The sequence below is a fragment of the Hibiscus syriacus genome, unplaced genomic scaffold (genome assembly GCF_006381635.1).
Source record: "Hibiscus syriacus cultivar Baekdansim isolate YM2019G1 unplaced genomic scaffold, ASM638163v2 tig00110819_pilon, whole genome shotgun sequence".
Taxonomy (NCBI): Eukaryota; Viridiplantae; Streptophyta; class Magnoliopsida; order Malvales; family Malvaceae; genus Hibiscus; species Hibiscus syriacus.
In genome coordinates this window covers 41646-63342 of record NW_024062875.1, presented here as the reverse complement: position 1 = coordinate 63342, position 21697 = coordinate 41646, and the positions used below count along the sequence as shown (strand labels likewise).

At 35.8% G+C, this 21697-nt stretch overlaps 2 protein-coding genes and 1 pseudogene across 2 annotated transcripts; 2 read left to right on the top strand and 1 right to left on the bottom strand.

Annotated features, from left to right (window-relative positions):
• The first annotated feature begins 5428 nt into the window (after window positions 1-5428).
• Window positions 5429-8715, top strand: LOC120142182 (annotated as a pseudogene).
• Window positions 8716-11701: 2986 nt separating this feature from the next.
• Window positions 11702-14388, bottom strand: LOC120142048 (calcium-dependent protein kinase 17-like). Its single transcript, XM_039156805.1, has 8 exons — window positions 13704-14388; window positions 13469-13612; window positions 12801-12953; window positions 12579-12694; window positions 12315-12482; window positions 12083-12210; window positions 11880-11979; window positions 11702-11797 (listed from the first exon to the last, which is right to left on the bottom strand). The coding sequence occupies exons 1-8, from the start codon at window positions 14386-14388 to the stop codon at window positions 11702-11704; spliced, it is 1590 nt and encodes a 529-aa protein (XP_039012736.1).
• A 3325-nt stretch (window positions 14389-17713) lies between these two features.
• On the top strand, window positions 17714-18683 carry LOC120142089 (heat stress transcription factor B-4-like). Its single transcript, XM_039156852.1, has 2 exons — window positions 17714-17950; window positions 18150-18683. The coding sequence occupies exons 1-2, from the start codon at window positions 17714-17716 to the stop codon at window positions 18681-18683; spliced, it is 771 nt and encodes a 256-aa protein (XP_039012783.1).
• The last annotated feature ends 3014 nt before the right edge of the window (window positions 18684-21697 follow it).

Genomic DNA, 21697 nt, shown 5'->3' with positions numbered 1-21697 from the left:
GCAGCTTTATTGACAGCAAACGCAATATCCGGTTGAGTATGACACACATACAAGAGAGCCCCCACAATGTTGCGATACTCCCGAGCATTAGCCAACATCGCACTATCGTGATCAGTAGCTTTCGCAACAGCAACCATTGGAGTGCAAACGGGCGTTGCTTGACTCATATTGGCTTTCTTCAACAATTCACAAATATAGGCTCGCTGACTCAGTACCAAACCAGTGCCAATTCTCTTAACTTCTATTCCCAGAAAATAAGACAACTCACCCAAATCTTTGAGTGAAAAACGAATATTGAGCATACGAATGACCTGATCAACAGCTTCAGCAGATGTCCCTGTAATGATGATATCATCGACATACACTAACGCATACGTACTGCAATCATCTTAAAGCCTAACAAAGAGTGACAAGTCTACCTTGGATTCAACAAAACCAAGCTCTAACATACTAGCTTTAAATTTGTCATTCCAATTACGCGGTGCTTGGCGAAGACCGTAAAACGCCTTTTTCAATTTGCACACTAACAGAGTACTATCAGAGGCATATTGTTCAAATCTTGGAGGCTACTGTATATACACGTCTTCATGCAAATCACCATTTAAAAAGGCATTGTTGATATCTACTTGTCTTAAAACCCAGCCTCGAGCAACATCCATGGTTAAGAGCACATAAACTGTCGAAAATTTCACAACTGGGCTAAACGTATTTTGGAAGTCAAGGCCAGGAACCTGTGTGAACCCTTTTGCGACTAGGCAAGCTTTGTATTGAAGCACAGACCTATCAGGGTTTCGTTTGAGCTTAAAAAGCCACTTGTACCCCACCACATTTCTGTCAGCAGGTAAGGGAACAAGTACCCATGTGCCATTCTCAAGTAAAGATGAATATTCAGCATGTACTGCTTCGGTCCACACAGCAGATTGAAGAGCTTCTTTAACCTTGGTTGGGACAATATCATCAAAAAATGTAGTAAGCACTTTTGGCTTAAATATGCCACACTTATGCGAGTCAACATGAGATGTTCACTACGAGCTGCAGGTTCTGTTCTATCACCAGTCAACGATGGACCATCCTCAGCAACCATAAGACCTCCCTGACCAAGGTCTGGAACTTCAGCCATAGCATCTAACTCAGCATCTGACACTGAGTGTGTAGTACAGTGACCAGAATCATCTACAGGTAGCTAGGCAATACCTAAAACTTGAGCACCACCAGTATTCAACTTATTGGTATCCATAACTATTTCAAGAGGCCGACTCATAGGCAACACAATGATGACTGATTGTCCGTGTTAGTTTGGCAAATAGAAAATTCCACTCACCGAACTTTACATGACGAGACACAATGACAGCTTATTATGCGTTAAATAAATAAAGCCTTTGTGTTAAGGGCTAATACCCAAGAACGTACATGGTCGAGATCTAAAGTCAAGCTTATGAGCATTGAACGGTCTTAGATGAGGGAATCATCGACACCCAAAGACCCTGAGAGATTCATAATCGGGCTTCTTTTTAAATAGGCACTCAAAAGGATACTGCCCAGCTAGTACCCTGGAGGGGAGTTGGTTGATTAAATGGACAGCCATGACTACTGCGTACGACCAGTAACTAGTTGTCATGGAGGCTTGTGCGAGTAAAACCAGTGCCAACTAGACTACATGTCTATGTTTACGTTTCACTACACCGTTTTGTTCTGACGTGTGTGAGCACGTATTCGAGATAGCCTGCGATATTCGCCACCCCAGTCACTCTGAACAGCTAAAATCGATAGACCAAACTGCATTTTGACAAGCTGTTGAAATAATTGAAACGCATAGGTAGCTTGAGACTTGTCCTTAAGGAGATATAACCAGGTGTGTCTCGTACAGGCATCCACAAAACTCACATAATACCTATAACCATTAGAAATAACAGGTGATGTCCCCCATAAATCCGTAAATACAAGTTGGAAGGGCAAGTTATAAACAGTAGAAGAATCAGAAAACGGAAGCTTATGGCTCTTTCCCATATGACAAGCAACGCAAGTTTCATTAACATTTTGCTCAACATTTACATTAAGTAGTTTGCATATTTGCCCAAGGGTTCCATGTGCAGGATGCCCAAGACGCCTATGCCACAACTCATACAAACTATGTGAAAGAGCAACACTATTAGCTTCAAATGAAACATTTACATTATTCATGGAATCAACTTGAAACATATATAAACCATCATTCTCCTGTTCTTGCAGTAATACTTCACCAGTGCTTTCATCACGAACACAACAATGAGACACATGAAACTCGAAGAAAATCCCATTGTCCCTAGCAAGCTTCGAGATCGAGAGAAGATTTTTAGTAATCTTGGGAACATGAAGCTAATCATTCAACATCAAAGCTCGAGAAGAAGAGCATAAGGTAGTGTTACCAATAGCTCGAATAGAAAGTAAATCTCCACTGCCAACAATAATTTTACCTGGTCCGGAGAGGTCCTTTGGATTAAGCACCTTAGCTTATTCAGAGGTCACATGGTGTGTAGCCCCGGAGTCCACCACCTAGTTATCTCTCGTAGAAGTAGCAACACGATTCTGAGGCTGTGAAGAATGACATACTTGTGCCTCAGCACGAGCTTTGGGACAACACATACAATCATCCTGACCAACAGAGACTGCATCAAAGCCGGAGTAGTTAGCAGAACCTGACTCACCTCAAGCGACAGTTCGATCCACCGATCGACCAGTGAAGGTTTGATCGAATCTGTACCATGAATCAACAACCAGATGGCCATTTTTGCCACACAACTAGCATTGCACACGTGGTCAACCATGACCACGTCCCCCACCTCGACCTGTATGACTGGACCCTGCTCACCGAGAACTATGATCATGAAAGGCCTGACCAGCAGTTTTCAATGCATAAGCAGACTGAACCATATGAGCACTCATCGGAAGAGAGTCCTCTTGAGAATCAAAATCAGGAAGTTGCGTCTCGGCATTTATCAACGTCGAGTAAACCTTGTCAAGAGACAGCGCATCCTTCATAGTGGTTATAAACGCAATGTACGGCTGATATTCTCGGGGAAGACCCTTTAATATACTGGCAAAATGCTCGGCCTGAGGAATAGGACTATCGCACGAGTCTAGTACGTCACAGATTTCTTTGATGCGCGTAAGGTATGTGTGCATACTGTCAGTTCCTTTTCTAAGCGACTGAAGCTTGTAATGGAGACTGATAACCACTGTGGTAGACCGGTTCGAGAAGAACTGTAAGACCGTGCTCCAGGCCGCCGTCGTCGTCTCCGCTCCAACAAATTGGGATAACAAGTAAGGGATGATCGTGGATAATAGCCAAGAGGCCAATGCACTGTCTTGTGCAACGTACTCTTCATACAGCTCGTTCGGCACTGAATCACCATTTTCGTTTACTACCATCGTAGAAGGAGGCGAGACAACTCCCGTCAGCAACTGTTCAAGTTGATGACTACGAACAGTAAGCAAAACTTGTTGTTTTCAAGGAGAAAGTATGATTCATCCAATATGATATTAACCTTCTTGTTCGTGAAGGTTTTTGCAGTCGAGAACTCCATGGATGTAAGGGCAGCGCAGTAAATAGAGAGAGAGCCTCAGGAACAGCCAGCGAATGATACCATGTTAAACATTGATATAGACAATGCTTGAAGTAAGAAGAAATATCAGAAGAAATTATATTGATCTTGATTGATTTACATTTCACCTAAGCTTGCTTACTTATATTCAATTCTTAACAAACTTCAACAGACTAACAATTATTTCAAAAACCGTATACTAACAACATTTACTACCTACAACCTTCACGCAATGCATGTGTTGCATTACCATACGTACATCACACTCAGTTACCTCATGTATCTCAACATAATGGATAAATGTCTCATTATAAACTTGATGCGACCTCCATATACAGCTTAAACTCGAGGGCATGTCTTGGTTAAAATCAGGACACCTACTGATGGATGTTTTCCCTTTGAAGAAGATGGCATCCGTCGATTTGGGCCTCCTAGTTATATAATGATATAGAATCATCGTTTCAAATTTATTAAATAAAGCTTTTTGCTTCATTTTACAGGCCGAAATACGATGTATACGAACTTGAACCACCTATATCAACATTAAAAAACTCAACATATATCTTATAGTCAATCACCATTTATAGTGAGACCGATATCAAAATATTGACATTTCTCTAATCTTTCTTATACTCATATAGGTTTTTTTTTTCGAAATCTACTCAAAATTGATAAAAAAATTCATATAAAGTTTCAGGATACTAATACTTTGATCTCCTCCAATTATAGTCGAATGGGTCTAATTTTATGATATGTTGTTTGTCTTCTCGAAAGTGTGTTTCTCATTGTTCAAATTTTCGAACAAACTCTGAAAATTTATCAAATTTGTGAAAACTCTCAAGTCCCCTAAAAACTATGAATTTTTGTGTATGTGCGCGTGTTTAATTCTATTAGTTTTAAAAAGATTTTAAGAAAGTCTAAGTCAATAAAGTGATAGAGGACAATGAGATGAATTCTTCCTTGTTTAAGGTGATCGTAAAGGATATTAAAGAATGACAACTTTTTTATGGTGGTTGAAAATGTATGAAAAAAATCTAATTTTAATGAAATTATATTTTAATTTTCAGGCCAACATCAAATATGTTGGAAAATAATGTCAACTAAATAGATTGCATAATGAAATACACACCAAGATTTTACATGAAAAGCTCTAATTTAAAATACCTTTTAACGAAATTGTTACACGTGGCATCTTTTATGAATATTAATAATGAGAAATGCTTTATTTTATTTTATTTTAGTACTCCGTTGTTAAAAACTTAACGGAGTCGTTGCATGTGGTATTTTATGGGTAAATTACATCACTCATCACTTAACTATCTTTTCACTCCTATTTTGGTCACTAAAGTTTAAAAATTTTCTATTTAACTACCCAACTTTCAAAATTGCTCATGTTTCAATCACTCTAATTATTTTATTAATAATTTTTGTGACATGTAATTTTTTATTATTATTTTTTAATATATTATTAAAATAAAAAAATAAATTTGAAAGTTAGAGTGATTAAATTAGGAGTGATTTAAAAATTAAGTAATTAAATTAACAAAATTAAAATCGAGTGACCAAAATAAGAGTAAGAAAATATTTGAGTGAATAATTATATAATTTAATCGTAAAAAATACAATGTTGTAACAGTTCTACTAAGATTTTAAAGATTAAGTATCAAAACATAACAAAAAATGAGCATTAGGTAAGATTTTGAAGCAAACTAAAGTTTATGTGCTAAAACGAAACAAAACGAACAATTTAGCTACTAAACTTATAGTTTATCCACTAAAATAACGTTCTGCGAAATAAAACTAAAGGTGGTCGCCGCCGCTCTATTTCCCCCTACGAGCTATCGGAGAAAACAAATTCGTGGAAAAATAAATCCATTTTCTCACTGTTCTCGTTTTCTTATTTTTCAAGATCTCTTCTCTTCAATATTGAAGATTCACTTCGGCTTTTTCTTCTTTTTTTGCTCCGATTCAGCTAATAGGTGCGTTGCTACGAACTTCGCTGCTTTGTTTTCTCTGGAAACATGCATTTGTTTGATTTTTCTTTCCTATGGTTTGTAATTTGAACTTCTGATTGAACTTATTCAATTTCTTCTTTTTTTTTTTTTTTAAATTATTGATTTGATAAATTTAGGGTATATGATCTTTGAAACCTTTGTTGTTTGGCTGCCAAGAAGAATAAAAAACTTGAGATACCTTTACTTGATTCTTGTTTATACTTTCAATATTGGATTAATTCGGATAGCTACGAACTATAGCAGAACATGATTTTAGGTTAACCTACTTATTAATGTTTTTTAAATTTTCAGTGTTGTATGTTATTTCTGTGAGATAACATGTAGATTTATGTATTATGATTGAGGAATTTCATGTTCAAATATTGTACAAAGAAGCTAATTTGGAGACTGCAATTGTCGATGCTAATTGGAATTTAAGTATACCGTTAGGTATATAACTTATAGGCTTTTAAGGGTTTGGGGAATTTTTTAGTCGACCACTCGACCTGTTAGAATCAAATAAGAAGATTGCTTTATTCTATTAGCAACTCAAAAGTAAGTAAAAAGGTTAAGATTATAGCGTTTGAATGGAAAATCAATGGTTTTTTTTTCTTTTAAAATTTAGCAGTGAGCTAGAAAGAAAGAGCAAAGCAGTCCAGTAAGCATAGATTAGTCAGTGGTGTTAGATTTATATACTTATTTAATAAAATATCATTCCACTTTGTATTAATAGCTTTTTATCTCTTCCAACTTTTGAGGAACCAAAAAGAAAATTGTAAAAGGCATAAAAACAATTATAGACTTAAGTTTGAGCTTATTTTATCTTATCTATTTTGATTCATGTTGATCTGATCAGGGAAATTGATTCGATGGGCAAGAAAAAACAAGAGGACAGTGGTGTTACAGCAAAAGTTAAGGGAAGCGGCAAAGATGTAAAAAAAAAGAGACTCTCTGTTTCAGCAATGCTTGCCAGCATGGACCAGAAACCTGATAAACAAAAGAAGGCGGTGCCCTCTTTCAGTTCTACTTCTGCAAAACCCAAGGCGAAGGGCCCAAAGGTTTCATCTTATACTGATGGGATTGATCTCCCAAGTCCCACCGTCTGATGAGGAGGAGGAGGAGTATGCCTCTGAGGAAGAGCAAACTCAGTCTAATAGACATCAGAGGCAGGACTTAAGGCCACTTGGTACCTCTATAAGTGAAAAGGAACAGAAGAAGCGTGAAAAAGAAGGAAATGCTTGCTGCCCAAGCTGCTGAGCAGCTAAACAGGAGGCCCTTAGAGATGTTCACGATGCCTTCACAGTGGTTATTGGTAGTCGGGCTTCTGTCCTTCATGGTGATGATGAAGCAGATGCTAATGTCAGAGACATAACCATAGACAATTTCTCTGTATCAGCTCGTGGGAAAGAGCTTCTAAAGAATGCCTTGGTTAAGATATCACATGGTAGAAGATATGGTTTGGTTGGACCGAATGGGATGGGAAAATCTACCTTGTTAAAGCTTCTTGCTTGGAGGAAAATTCCAGTTCTGAAAAATATTGATGTGCTTTTGGTTGAACAGGAGGTGGTTGGTGATGATAGAACTGCCCTTCAGGCAGTTGTTTCTGCAAATGAAGAGCTACTTAGGGTTCGAGAAGAAGTTGCAGCCTTAAAAAATTCTTTTTCTCCTGGAAGAGAGGATGACAGTAATCTAAATGGGGATGATGCAGGATAAAGGCTGGCAGAGCTGTATGATAAGCTGCAGATCTTGGGTTCAGATGCTGCTGAAGCTCAGGCATCAAAGATTCTTGCTGGGTTGGGTTTCACCAAAGAAATGCAAGGTCGTCCTACTCGGTCATTTAGTGGTGGCTGGAGGATGAGAATATCTCTAGCTAGGGCACTTTTTGTGCAGCCAACGCTTCTCTTATTGGATGAACCAACTAACCACCTTGACCTTAGAGCTGTTCTTTGGTTGGAGTATTATTTATACCGCTGCAAGAAAACATTGGTGGTTGTTTCTCATGATCGAGATTTTCTTAATACCGTTTGCACTGAAATTATTCATCTCCATGATTTCAAGGTCCAGTTTTACCGTGGAAATTTTGATGACTTTGAATCAGGGTATGAACAGCGTCGTAAAGAGATGAATAAGAAGTTTGAAATTTATGAGAAGCAGATAAAAGCTGCAAAAAGGTCTGAGAACCGAGTTCAGCAGGAGAAAGGTAAAAGATCGGGCAAAGTTTGCAGCTGCGAAAGAAGCAGCAAAGAACAAGGGAAAGGGCAAGATTGACGATGTTGAAGCTCCAGCTGAGGCTCCAAAGAAATGGAGAGATTACAGTGGAGTCCCACTTCCCTGAGCCTACCGAACTAACTCCACTTCTTCTACAGATAATAAATGTCAGCTTCAGTTATCCAAACCAGGAGGATTTCAGGCTCTCAGATGTTGATTTGGGTATTGATATGGGGACTCGGGTTGCCATTGTTGGGCCTAATGGAGCTGGTAAATCTACTCTTTTGAACCTTATTGCTGGTGATCTAGTTCCAACAGAGGGTGAAGTACGAAGGAGTCAAAAATTGAGGATTGGGAGGTATTCACAACATTTTGTTGATCTACTAACTATGGAGGAGACACCGGTGCAGTATCTTCTTCGTCTTAATCCAGATCAAGAAGGACTTAGCAAGCAGGAGGCTGTTCGTGCAAAACTCAGGAAATTTGGACTTCCTAGCCATAATCACCTCACTCCAACTGCAAAATTATCTGGGGGACAGAAAGCTCGAGTTGTCTATACTTCAATTTCCATGTCAAAACCTCACATATTGCTATTGGATGAGCCCACAAATCATTTGGACATGCAAAGCATAGATGCTCTGGCTGATGCACTAGATGAGTTTACTGGTGGAGTGGTCCTGGTAAGTCATGACTCGAGGCTCATATCACGTGTCTGCAAGGATGAAGAGAAGAGTCAAATTTGGGTAGTAGATAATGGGTAGAGCAGAGGTCGATGATTGATGCAGCTGTTATATATCAAGTTTTCCAAATTGATAAGACCTGCATATTTCTGGGGGGAAAATGTGCTCAAGTGTTCATCTGTATCGACTTCTTGTTTGAAATTCAGAGACTAGGAAATTTGAAAATTTTGCGCTGTGTCGTTCGGTTATGAATTTTTTTGGATTATGTGTTTGTGTTGCAATGAAAAAATCTGTTTGAGGATGTTAGAACTGTTATGTTTTTCCAAATTCTCTAAGTACAATTTGCCTTGTTCTTAAACAAGGCTTATATTTGGTGTCGTACTTCGAATTTAAGTTCTATTTTTTAGCTTGACAGTATTAGTTATCCTTTCGTTGCGTTGATCGGCATGGTGCTCTGATTAAAACATGCCATATTTTATATTGTATGCGCTGTGTAATAACTTCATGTTTAATACTCAGTCCACAATTAAATTATCTACGTCAAAATTTATATAATATTGAAGCTGAATTAGTTGATCAATAAATTAAATATCGGTTATTATAAAAAAAACCGTTTGTTTAGATTTTTCTAGCAAAATTATAATATAATATTTAAAGTTCATTATATATATACACGTGTATTCTTATACACGCAATGCTGTACAAAACATGCATATATACACATATCGTAGCTTTACATCACTTGGGCAGATTTTTTTTGTTTTGAGCCTTGCACCCTGTACAATAATACTGTGCACTAGAAAGTATATTCACAGTTAATGGTTAAAAAAAGCCTTATGCTTTGTGCTTCCCCACCGGAATTCAAGGTTTGATACAGCAGTTAATGTAGGTCAATATCTTCTTCTTCTTCTGCATGTCGATACACAAATAACAATGTCATATGCCTCATTTGTATATACCAGAAATATCGATGAATCCGATCATTACCGAAACAGAATTGGCATCTTCTCGGGGCCTTCGAGAAAAAGGATCGACCCTGAAATCATGTTCATTGCCAAGGCTACGCCTCGCATCAGACTTGTGCTGCTTCCTAGTAGCACGAGCTTGGGAGAATATCATCGAATAATTCATGGATGCTTGGTCTTTCTGATCCCAAGCTCCAAATTGAGGGACAGGCATCCATGCCATGTTCGTCTATCATTGAAATCAAAACATTTTAGCCATGCAAATGAGATGAACAAGTGGTTGTTTTCGTAAATTTTACCTGTGCCTGGTGAGGGTGAGGGTGAGGGTGAGCCTGAGCCTGAGCCATGGTGGCCGTCAAAACTCCAAATTATTGGAGATGGTGGGGAGCAAATCCAACAAGGAACAACAACAATAAATAATTTGTGTTATGGGAATTAAAGGGTTGCCTCAGCATTTGGATGCAACCACTTTGGTTAATTTTAAAACACTAATTAAACCATTTTTCAGTTGCAAACTGGTGGTAAAAAAATATATTTCAAAGGACATATTGCCTAAATTAGTTTAGTATTTAAAAAAATGTAAAAAATCATTTTACTTTATTTATTTGTTCTTAAATGGAGAGGGAAGAGGTTATCATAATCTGAATCAAAGATTCAAGGTCGTACTAGAACTGGATTTAAATATATTTTTTATATAGCTTAAACTAAATATTTAGTCACCCGACTATTTTTTTCAAAATCATACTTAACATTACATTTTGGTTCCGTTTTATTCACTTGCCGTTAAAAATAACATAATTGTTAATGTGGTAATTTTTTTCAATGATGATGTGGCATTATCTTATGGTGACACGTTAACATCACCGTTAATCTTTTAATGATAAGTGACTACAACGGAAACAAAACATAGCATTATGTACGATTTTGAAAGAAAATTAATAGTTGGATGATTAAAAATGAAACTAAAGTGAGAGTTGGGTGACTAAATGCATAGTTTACCCTTTTATATAATATTAAGATTATCTTTCAACGCTTATATTCTTTTGGGTAAACAAAGTATTTAGTCTCCCAACTATTCTCTTAGTTTTGTTCTTGTCGTTCAACTATTTTTTCTCAAAATCATATCTAAATTTATGTTTTTTTCCTGTTTTTGTCACTCGCGGTTAAAAAAATAGAACTACTAACGTGAATTTTTTATTTTTTTCAACGATAATGTCATCTCAAAATTTTTAACGGTAAGTGACTAAAACGGAACAAAAACGCAAGTTTAGGTATAGTTTAAAAAAATAGTTGGGTGATCAAAACAGAATTGTAGGAATAATTAAATGACTAAATATGTAGTTTACCCATTTTTTGGTCAAATTGACTCATTCTTTCGTAAGTTAAATAGGAAAAAACGAAATTTTTATTAAAGTCAAATATGATATTCTTAAAGGATTTAGAGTTAAATTTGATCTAAAAAGAAATAAAATTAAAATGATAAAAATATAAATATTGAAGGCTAAATTTATTATTTTTCTATAATTCTTATCCCATGCACCAGGCTCAATTAATTATTTATACTTTAGTTTTAAACTCATATAGTATTAGACGTGAAAGTAATATTTTTAGAAGTGACACTGATGAGTTAATATTCATATAAATCCACTACAAATTATTATTAAGAGATCTAAATTAAATATTATAGGTGTCCATAGTATTCCAAATATTTGAATTCACTTCAGCTATTTAGGGGCAAATGCATGGGGGCAGACAATGGCTTAGGCCACCAGAAAATGATTTGATTGGGCTTTAGTCTCTTTAAAAATAATACAATTTTAAATTAATATGATAATAAAAACAAACTTTTATTAAACACTAAGCGATTAACTCTATATTTAACCTCGTTAATAATGACACATAAAATATATCTTTTTTGGTGAAATAATTTGAATATTCATATTAAATACTAAGAAATCCAAAAGTTAATAGAACTGTAATGCATATTTCTGTACATGAGGAATTGGATTAAATCTCCTAACTACAATGTTAATAAAAAGAAGAGAGGAAAAAAGGCAACTAAACCATATCCTTGTGTATTTTCTTAACTTTAATCATCTCCGCATGTTGTCTAGATTGTGTTAGCTTGTAATATGTACAAATTCTGCATCGCCATTGATCTCAACCATTCGTTTTCATGGTCTCTTCCCGTGTGTTGTGAGTTCTCTACCAAGGAAATATTCACAATGCTTTCGTCCTCATATTTTATTCAGTTAGTTCGATGGTCACAAAAATCAGACGAATATGTCGTCACGTCGTTTCTTCGGACCTGCTTCGGCGTTTCCTTTTCTCATCATCGCAACGAATTCATCGTAGTTGATCCTTCCATCCTGTGGAATAATTTTTCAAACAATCGATGATCAATTTGCTTTGAAAATGGAACATGTTGTGTATAGTATATGATTTGCTTACGTGGTCTGTATCTACTTCAGAGATGATTTCCTTTATGTCTCTGCCATCATGCATGCCATATTCACGTAGAGCTTGATGTAGTTCTTCGGTCGTAATGAACCTGAAAATGTAGGCATATACATATGATTAAGCAAAAGTGCAAAAAAGATGAAGAAAATTGCAGAAGATGATGAAACTAGCTGCAATATTATCACAATGATTACCCGCTGTTGTCTTTATCGAAGTGTTGGAAGGCATGGTAGAGATGTTCTTCTCGATCCATTCGGTTCATATGCATCGTCGCCGTGATGAACTCGTCGTAATCTATGGTTCCATTTCCATCTGCATCAGCCTATATAATTTTTTTTACCAAAGAAATAAAAGGGTAAGAACTCAACAGATTTATCTTATTTCAAAGAGAAAAAAAATGAAATTGATCTTTGGGAAATGACTGACAGCTTCCATTAGTTGTTTAACTTCGTATTCCGAGAGTTTTGTTCCTTGCTTAGCAAGACCTTGCCTCAATTCTTCAAGTGTAATTGTCCCACTATTGTCAGTGTCCATACCTCTAAACATCTCCTTCAATCCCATGATTTCTTCCTCTGATAAACATCCCGCGATGACCTAACGGTTTCGGCAAAAAAAAATTGACTCAGAAACTGATTTCAGGGAGTTCTCTAGCATTTAGACTTTCATTAAATTGTTATTGATGTTTAATACCCTTAAAGCAACTTTCTTGAACTGGTTCATTGCTTTAAACTGTTTGAGCCTGTTTAGCACTGCGTTGTCAAGAGGTGTATTCGGCGCTTCGCCATCGACTTTGATCCATGGATGTTCTGTTGATAGGCATAAAATATAATCAGAATCATTCAAGCAACATGGCAGCCATAGCTGAATTTTTTAGGAACACAAGATTGATCTTAGGCATATGTATGAACTTACTTAGAACCTGAACTGCTGTTAACCTCTGCTTGGGATCCAAAGTTAACATCTTCTTAACAAGATCTTTTGCTTGATGTGAAATTTTAGGCCATGGAGAGCTCGTGAAATCGACATGGCCACGTAGAATTGCAGTGAATATCGCGTTCTCGGATTCTATCAGGGAAAAGATCTTAGTTTTGAGCTTCATGATCACATTCATAAGGTTTCTAGTAACTATGTGTTGGATATTGACCGAAATTTTAACTGGTAGCGTGTAGTTTGGATTTTGCCGTGGTAACTTAAGAATCAAGTTATTAATGAAGCACGTATTCTTAATAGGCAATAAATCTTAATAAATAAGATTTCTTGGTGATCAAGGTAGAAGAGAGATACAATCCGAATTTTGTGTGGAGGGTTCTAGGAACTATGTGTTCGATATTGAACGAAATTGTAGCTGGTAGTGTGTAGTTTGGAGTCTGTTGTGGTAACTTGAGAATCAAGTTATTAATGAAGTACATATTCTTAATAGGTAATAAGTCTTAGTAAATAAGATTTCTGGGTGATCAAGGTAGAAGAGAGACACAATCCGAATTTTGTGTGGAGGGTCTTTTTAATGTTGATTTTGCGTCCGATCACAAATTCACTACACTATGTTGAAAAGTTCGAGAAATGACAATGAAGGAAGTTACCTGCCCAGAAAGGAGGAACACCAGATAAAAGAATATACAACATAACTCCAATGCTCCATATATCAGCTTCTGGTCCATATCTTCTCTTGAGAACTTCAGGTGCAATATAATATGCACTACCAACAATGTCTTTAAATTCTTCACCTGTCCCAATGGCAAAATTAACCATTAAATTTATAACGAAGAACCGTATAAAATATGAATAACCCCTAGCAATTGAGGAAATCATCTCAACCTGGTTTGTAAAAGACTGATAGGCCAAAATCTGTGGCCTTCAAGGGGGAATTTTCGTCTTTGTTCAACAACAAGAAATTCTCAGGCTTGAGATCCCTATGGATGACACCCATGGAATGCAATGTGTGCACAATTTGAACGATTGTTCGAAGCAAAGAAGCAGCAGCGCGTTCGGTGTAATGGCCCTTACTGATGATCCGGTCGAACAATTCGCCACCAGCGCATAACTCCATCACCAGATGAACCGACTGCTTATCCTCATAAGCACCCTTGAGTTCCACAATGTTAGACTGGCCCGTCAAATGGTGCATGATCTGCACTTCCCTTCTAACATCTTCGATGTCATCCTTGTTAGCCAGTTTCCTCTTGGCAATGGTCTTGCAAGCGAATTTTTCCCCGGATTGCTTGTGAGTACACAATTGTGTGACCCCAAATTGTCCCCTACCCAATTCTTTCCCAACGTTGTAGGTGGCTTTAACGTCTTCCATAGGTCGGCCTAACACGGCGCCGATGGAGGTAGAAGTGGAATGCTTGGAGGAGGCTCCACCTGCGGAGAAAGCTGAATTCCTCGGTGCCGAATTCCCCACCCGAGAACTGCCATGATTGTTGTTGATGTTATCCGTCGCGGTGTCTCCCTTTTCATCGTCGTCATCGGTGGGACTGCTACGAGAACAACAATTCCCCATTGTTGTAAGGGAGATGGGGGTCAAGTGATGCTGTCCTTAATCAGGAGAAATTTGGAACCTTTCCTTTTCCCTGATCGGGGCTGAAGAAAAGCCTTGGTTACAATTAAATGGAGACAATGAATACTCGAAAAAAAGAGAGCAAGTGTTGAAAGAATAGGAATTTGTTGAAGGAATTAGAGGGGATCGATGGTGAGGGATTTTAGGATTAAAACTGTCAAAGGTGTGTGGAAACCAGTCATTGATATGTGTGTTTGAAACTGGTGGAAATCAATCATGTTTTTAAGACAGGCATTTGTCGTGCCTCCACTATATATTGGTAATACCGTTTTGTTTTTCAAAGGCTGAAAAAAATATTAATTATATAGCTCTTGTGTGCTAATAACACTATAAACATATATGCATGATAAATGAAGGCATTTACACTGTCCCTAACAGGATGAAATCTACTTCTAGGCTCTACCTAACACATTTTTCAATTCAACTGCCTTGCTTTGCTTTGGCAACCCTCACCAACTCTACTAGGATAAAGATTCCACAACCAGGAAATGGTTATGTTGTACCTTTCAAAGTTCCTCCGCAGCTCCCGGAGATCACCTCTATAGTTAAAATCCTGGAAATGCGTCTCCCAGAGAGGAATTTCAAACACGTGACACTCTTCGAGAAAATGTAACCATACGATTTCTAACAGGTTCACATGGTTCGCTAAAGTTAAATTTATTATCAGTTTACCATATCTACCTATTTTATCATCCTACAAATTGTCATTATGATTCTATGTCTGATATATACACCAAGACCGAGAGAATAATATAAAATTCTCCTCTTCATCAACCACTCTTTTACCTCCTCGTGGACATGGAAAAGTTTAATATCAATTAACGATCGATTTTCACTGATATTCCTATTTAAATTAAAAGGTATAAACTATTTATAATCACCGTGATTCATTTGTTCTCGTTAACATGTTAAAAGGAAAACAATTGTATTTAACTTTAGTCCATTGTTATGGAATCTTATTTCATATTATTAAATACTTTGAATGTATATAATGGGAAAAGCTATCAAAAATGAATACAAAGTTATGTTGTACCTTCTAACGTTCCTTTACAAGATTGATTTAGAATCTCTAAATATCACTTTTATAGTTAAAACCCTGAAAAATGTATCTTCAAAAAAAATTCTTAAACATATATTTCTTAAGAAATCGCAATTCTTTTATATGATATTTTATAAGTCTATGTGATTTATCATAGTTAAATTTATTGTCATCCTATCATATCCACAAATTTTGTCAGTTTTTGAATAGTCACTATTGTCTTATGTCTAATACTCGCGTTAAAATTCGTTATAAAATCTTTCGATCAAGATCGAGAGAAAGATCTAAAACTCTCGTCTTTATCAATATCTTTTTCTACTTTCTTATAGAAATGAAAGATTGTAGTACTGATCAATGATCATTCTTTCATCGATTGTGATACTTTATAAAAATAAATAAATAAATCATTTATAGTTACTATTATCTATTTATTTCTATCAACCTACTAAGAGGGAAACAAATTGAAATTGTATTTGTATTTGAACTTTAGTTTATGGTTAAGATTAAAATGGAATCTTGTCTCATATTGTTAAATACTTTGTTTGTGTATATATATATATACGGGTAAAAGCTATCCAGAAATGAATACAAGGTGATGGAGAATATATTAATTAGAAGAATTCCAAGTTGTAGTACTGTTCAATTCCAATAAATCTAAAAGTCAGTGCTGTCTGATGGTATCTGAAACACTGTTTTCATCTAAAGGCATCCTACTGAGAGGTGTTGAAGACTTTATTTTATGTAATATGTTTAATCATATTAAATTTTATATGTTGTGTGTATGTGTAGGTAGCAACCAAGCTATTGTTATAGACGAGAATATAATGTTCCCTGTAGGGAGGACAAAACAACATTAAAACCATTTCATCATATCATTAATCTTGGAATCTGGAATTTAATTTGGATCTTTATGTCCTTAATTTAATTTATACTAATATATTTGCAAGCCGACCATCAGCCTTTTGAAACATGAAATATTATGCATACTTTTTTCCCCCATTTATGATAAGCATTGATTTAGTTATATATATATAGATTACATTACAGGACCACATCCGTTGAAACCTAGTATATATGACAATTGAGGACTCATTTGGTCAAAGTTAAAGCTAAAATCAAATTTTGATAGAAGGTGTGATGAAGGTTATCTAAACCATGGTCGGAGGGTGGTCGGTTGCTAAGGGTGAGGTCGTGAGGGCCGGGTGAGTGTGAGGTTTGTGATTTAGGATTTGGTGTTAGGGTTTAGGTTGAAAAAAAGAAAATATTATGGGAAATTTGTGTAGTTAAAGCGTTGATGGCTTAGGATGACGATGAACATATGGTTAAGGCTTGATTTTAGATTGTATGAGAGTTAGGAACAGTAATGGAGCATGGGTGAAATTAGTTACTTAAAGTAGCGGTGGCTAAGAGTTTCAATGGTAAGGGACGGCGGAAAATAAAAATATAAAAATAATATTAATGAAATATTAATTGACATCTAAATCTCAATTCAAAATTAATAAATATCATGACATAGTTAAAAAGAAAACGATCTTAAAATTTTCAATATTTAAAATTTAATGAATAAATTAAAAAGTTTTAAAGTTTAATGACTAAAATAAGAGAGAGAGAAAAATTCAGTGATGATTTGTGTAATTTACCCTTTTTAAAAAAAATACACATTTGTTAAAATAAATACTTTGAAGGGATCTTTCTGTATGCAGAAAATTTCTATTAGGAGATTTATAACCAAAGTCAGATATATGATACGAATCGGTTTAGATTAATCAAAATAAAGTATTAGAATCACGAGAATAGAAAAAATCAATTAATAAAGGTGAAATATTAAATGGGAGTGCCCTAATCAAGAAAATAGTTCCCAAAGAGTTTAAGAAAATACTTCGATAATCAATTGTTAATTAATATTTCATTGGATCTTAATGTAGTAGTTCTAGGAATTCTTTTTTGGCTGACATTGCCATATTCTCCTTAAAGTTATAAATTTCAGAAATTTGAATAATCGGATAATATATTTAATAAATTTAAAATTCAAACAGACATGTTAAACTCCAAAAAATAAAAATAAAAATCCACTGAGATCAAAATGAGCTTTTATATTTTAGTGACGAAGTCGTATGTTTCTGTTTCATAAAGCTAGAAAGGTATAGTGAGAGAGACGGAAGAAATAGGGAAACTGCTTTAAACCCCTCATGCTTGGTAAAGTAAGTTGCTAATTTTTAGTGTGGATTAATGGGAAGTAGTGAAGAGTTGGTGTTTTGTGTGGAAACACAAAACACAGTTCCTGCACCATTTCTCACAAAGACTTACCAGCTTGTCGACGACCATCGGACCGACCACATTGTGTCTTGGGGTGAAAATGAAACCACCTTTGTCGTTCGGAGAATCCCCGAGTTTGCCAAGAATCTTCTCCCCAAGTATTTCAAGCACAACAATTTCTCCAGCTTTGTCAGGCAGCTTAATACTTATGTAAGCTCATCTCTCTTTCTCTCTTTACATATTTTCAGGGAAGGATGCTGAATACGATCATATTTTTAAAAATATCAAATTATCGTACAGTTTAAGTATAGATAGAAGGGATATTAGGGTGCGATAGTACCGTTAAGTGTATATTTTTTTATATAATTTAAGTATCTTCTTATATTTTCTATTAATGATCTAAATTTAGGGATTTAAGAAAGTGGTAGCAGATAGATGGGAGTTTGCAAATGAGAATTTCAGGAAAGGAGCGAAGCACCTTCTATCAGAGATCCATAGAAGAAAAACCCACAGAAACCACCATGAACGACAACGACAACCTCAACAGTTGTTTCTCAAACCAGAAGACAGCTTCGGTTGGATCGAGTCTCCATCGTCATCTCCGACAGGAAGCAGTACTACCGATATTCTTACAGCACTTAGCCAAGATAACCAGCGACTACGCAGAAAGAACTACATGCTAGTATCTGAACTCACTCACATGAAGCGCCTTTACAGTGACATCATTTATTTCATCCAAAATCACGTCAAACCAGTGCCTTGTCGGCCAAACGACAAAATCATTGAATTGGGTGGTCCATTACAAGATTCAATCCATATTTCCAGCACTGAAACTGCTAAAATCAGCGTTTTAGGCAACTCATCTTCAGTGACTCTATCGCAGGAGCCAAACAACAGTACCGTGAAGCTTTTTGGAGTTCCTCTCATTGATAACAAACGGTAAAAGATTATTCAGCAAGCAATTGAAATGCTTGGGTCTCCGCTTGTTAGCTTTTTCTTATCTTTACTTTGGTTGATTTAAGCTACTATATTACCATCGGAGATATATAATTTGACAATCATCATTAATTTTCCTTAGCTAGCTAGAATTTACGGTTGATGTAATTTGCAGTACAAGGCATGGAAGAAAATGGCAATGGCTTTCACCCAAATTATTCGACTGTTCATACTTCCTCTCGTATGCTTTTATTTTTCGATTCATCCTTCTGAAACAAGACATTTTATACTTCATCACATTTTTCAACAAAAAAGAAGGAATTTCTCATATATACGTCCAATAATTTAAGTAGAAATTAATGCCATCGAATTAAATAAAACCACGAATGAAAAAGCAAATAATTTGATTCAAGCGTTTGATACCATGTTTTTCAAATCTTTGAATATAATAATTTCATATATTTTCCAAGGCAATCCTGTTGAGTAATAAGAGAATTTAATGAGGTATCATAGCCGGGATAATCCTATTGAGCAACCCCATGTTATAAGTTTTGGGTGTTGTTATTGCTTGGATTCACTGAGAGTCGTGATACACTTTCATATTGAAATATTTCGATGGTACAATCAAAAATTCAACCGGATAAAACTCAAAGATTTAGAACCAAGAATGAAGAGAGTTATGATCTTTTTGTTGTACCATATTCGAAATGACCAAAAAGGGGATAAATAATCCATGTTTGAAACTGACGAAAACTAAAAGTAGCAGTTACAAAACCACCACATAACAGTTCAAATCAGAATAAGTTCAAACAAGTGTAGCAGTTACAAAACCACCACATAACAGTTCAAATCAGAATAAATTCAAACAAATGTGCACTCCGCACTACCCTTACTTGTTCAATATTTATTAAGATTACATTGATCAACAAGTTCATCCCATTACACTTAAATAATATTGGTGATACTAATCACCAACAATCCTCCCCCATTTAAGTGTAATCTTGATTAACTTAAAGCAAAGTCATAACAAACAACAAACTGATGCATAAATGAAATGTTGTGACGATTGAATTTCATATTAGTATATTACACATTCCAATTATTCGAATATCAGGGTGTCACTAAGGATTGAACCCTTTCTATTCACAGTGAATACATGAAGATAATATACACAACAGTTTACATACTCATATGTTCTAACTTGACACTATATTTTACTAGCTTGTGCCCTATCCTTCAATAAACATATCAAAGCTAAGTCCCTAGCTTCTTGAAGAGGCTAAACTTCATGCTTATATAGGTAGTCCTCTTACTCTTGCATCTGCATATGCAATTTTTCAAAAGAACTATTAAGAAATAAAATTTCAACCTCCTTTACTTGCAGTTCTGAACACATACCTTGGGATGATGTTAATTATGTGTTCCAATCTTTAGATATCAAGCTTTCCACATTGAATTCAACATCTAATGTTATATTAGATGGGAATTGGGTATCTTAATATGAAAGATTTCAGGTGGACTTTAAACCCATCCCTACAGCCACCTTGTGCACAAGATCTCTAGCTTTCCCTTTGGTTAGATGGTCGGCTAAATTCAACTGAGTTCTCACAAACTCCACAGATATCACACCATTCATGATGAGATCACGAATCATGTTATGTCTAACACCTAAATGTCCAAACTTCCCATTATACACTTGAATATAAGCCTTAGCCAAGGTAGCAACACTATCACACCTAATAGAAATGGTAGATATCGGTTTAGGCCATAATGGAATTTCATATATCAAATTCCTTAGCCACTCAGCTTCTTTGCCAGCTGCAACCAATGCTACAAATTCAGACTCCATTGTTGAGTTTGTAATACAAGACTGTCTCTTGGATGCCCAAGAAATTGCACCTCCTCCAAGAATGAATACCCAACCACTTGTAGAGGAGTGATCCTCCATATTGGTAATCCATTTGGCTTCTGAATAACCTTCTATAACCGAAGGGAATCTATTGTATGTCAAACCGTAATCCATGGTTCCTTTCAAGTACTTGAATACGCGATTTAAAGCTTGCCAATGATGTGAACTATGATTGCTAGTATACCTACTAAGCTTTCCTATAGCATATGCTATATCTGGCCTAGTACTAATCATGGCATACATAAGACATCCAATAGCTCTTGAGTACTCAAGCTGAGACACTGGTGCTCCTTTATTAGGTAGAAACTTAAGATTAGGATCTATAGGAGTGCTAACAGGAGAACAAGTTTCAAAGTTAAATTTTTTCAATATCTTCTCAATATAATGAGATTGAGAAATTGAAACTCCATTGTTTCCTTGTTTGATTCTTATACCAAAAATCACCTCAGCCTCCCCCAGGTCTTTCATATCAAAGCTAGATCACAAGAATTTCTTGGTTTTATCAACTTGATCTTGGTCAGTACCAAAAATCAACATATCATCTACATATAAGCAAATTATAACTCCTTTACCAGTAGTATCAAATTTGCCATATACACACTTATCAGATTGGTTTAGTGCAAACCCATTAGACAATACCATATCATTAAACTTTCGATGCCATTGTTTTAGTGCTTATTTCAGACCATATAATGATTTCTTTAACTTGCACACCTTGTTTTCATTTTCAGGCATCACAAACCCTTCAGGTTGTTTCATGTAAATCTCCTCATCCAATTCACCATTCAAGAATGCAGTTTCACATCCATTTGATGAATAACAAGATTATGTGTAGCTGCAAGAGCCAACAACAATCTTATAGTGGAAATCCTAGCAACAGGAGCATAAGTATCAAAGAAGTCAATACCTTTCTTTTGCCCAAAGCCTTGGATAACCAATCTGGCTTTGTACTTATCTATGGTGCCATCCACTTTCATCTTTCTTTTGAGGATCCATTTACATCCTAATGCTTTACATCCAGGAGGTAAATCAGTCAATACTCAGGTATTATTATGCATGATAGAATCAATCTCATCTTGGATTGCTTCTTTCCAGAAAGCAACATCCCTAGA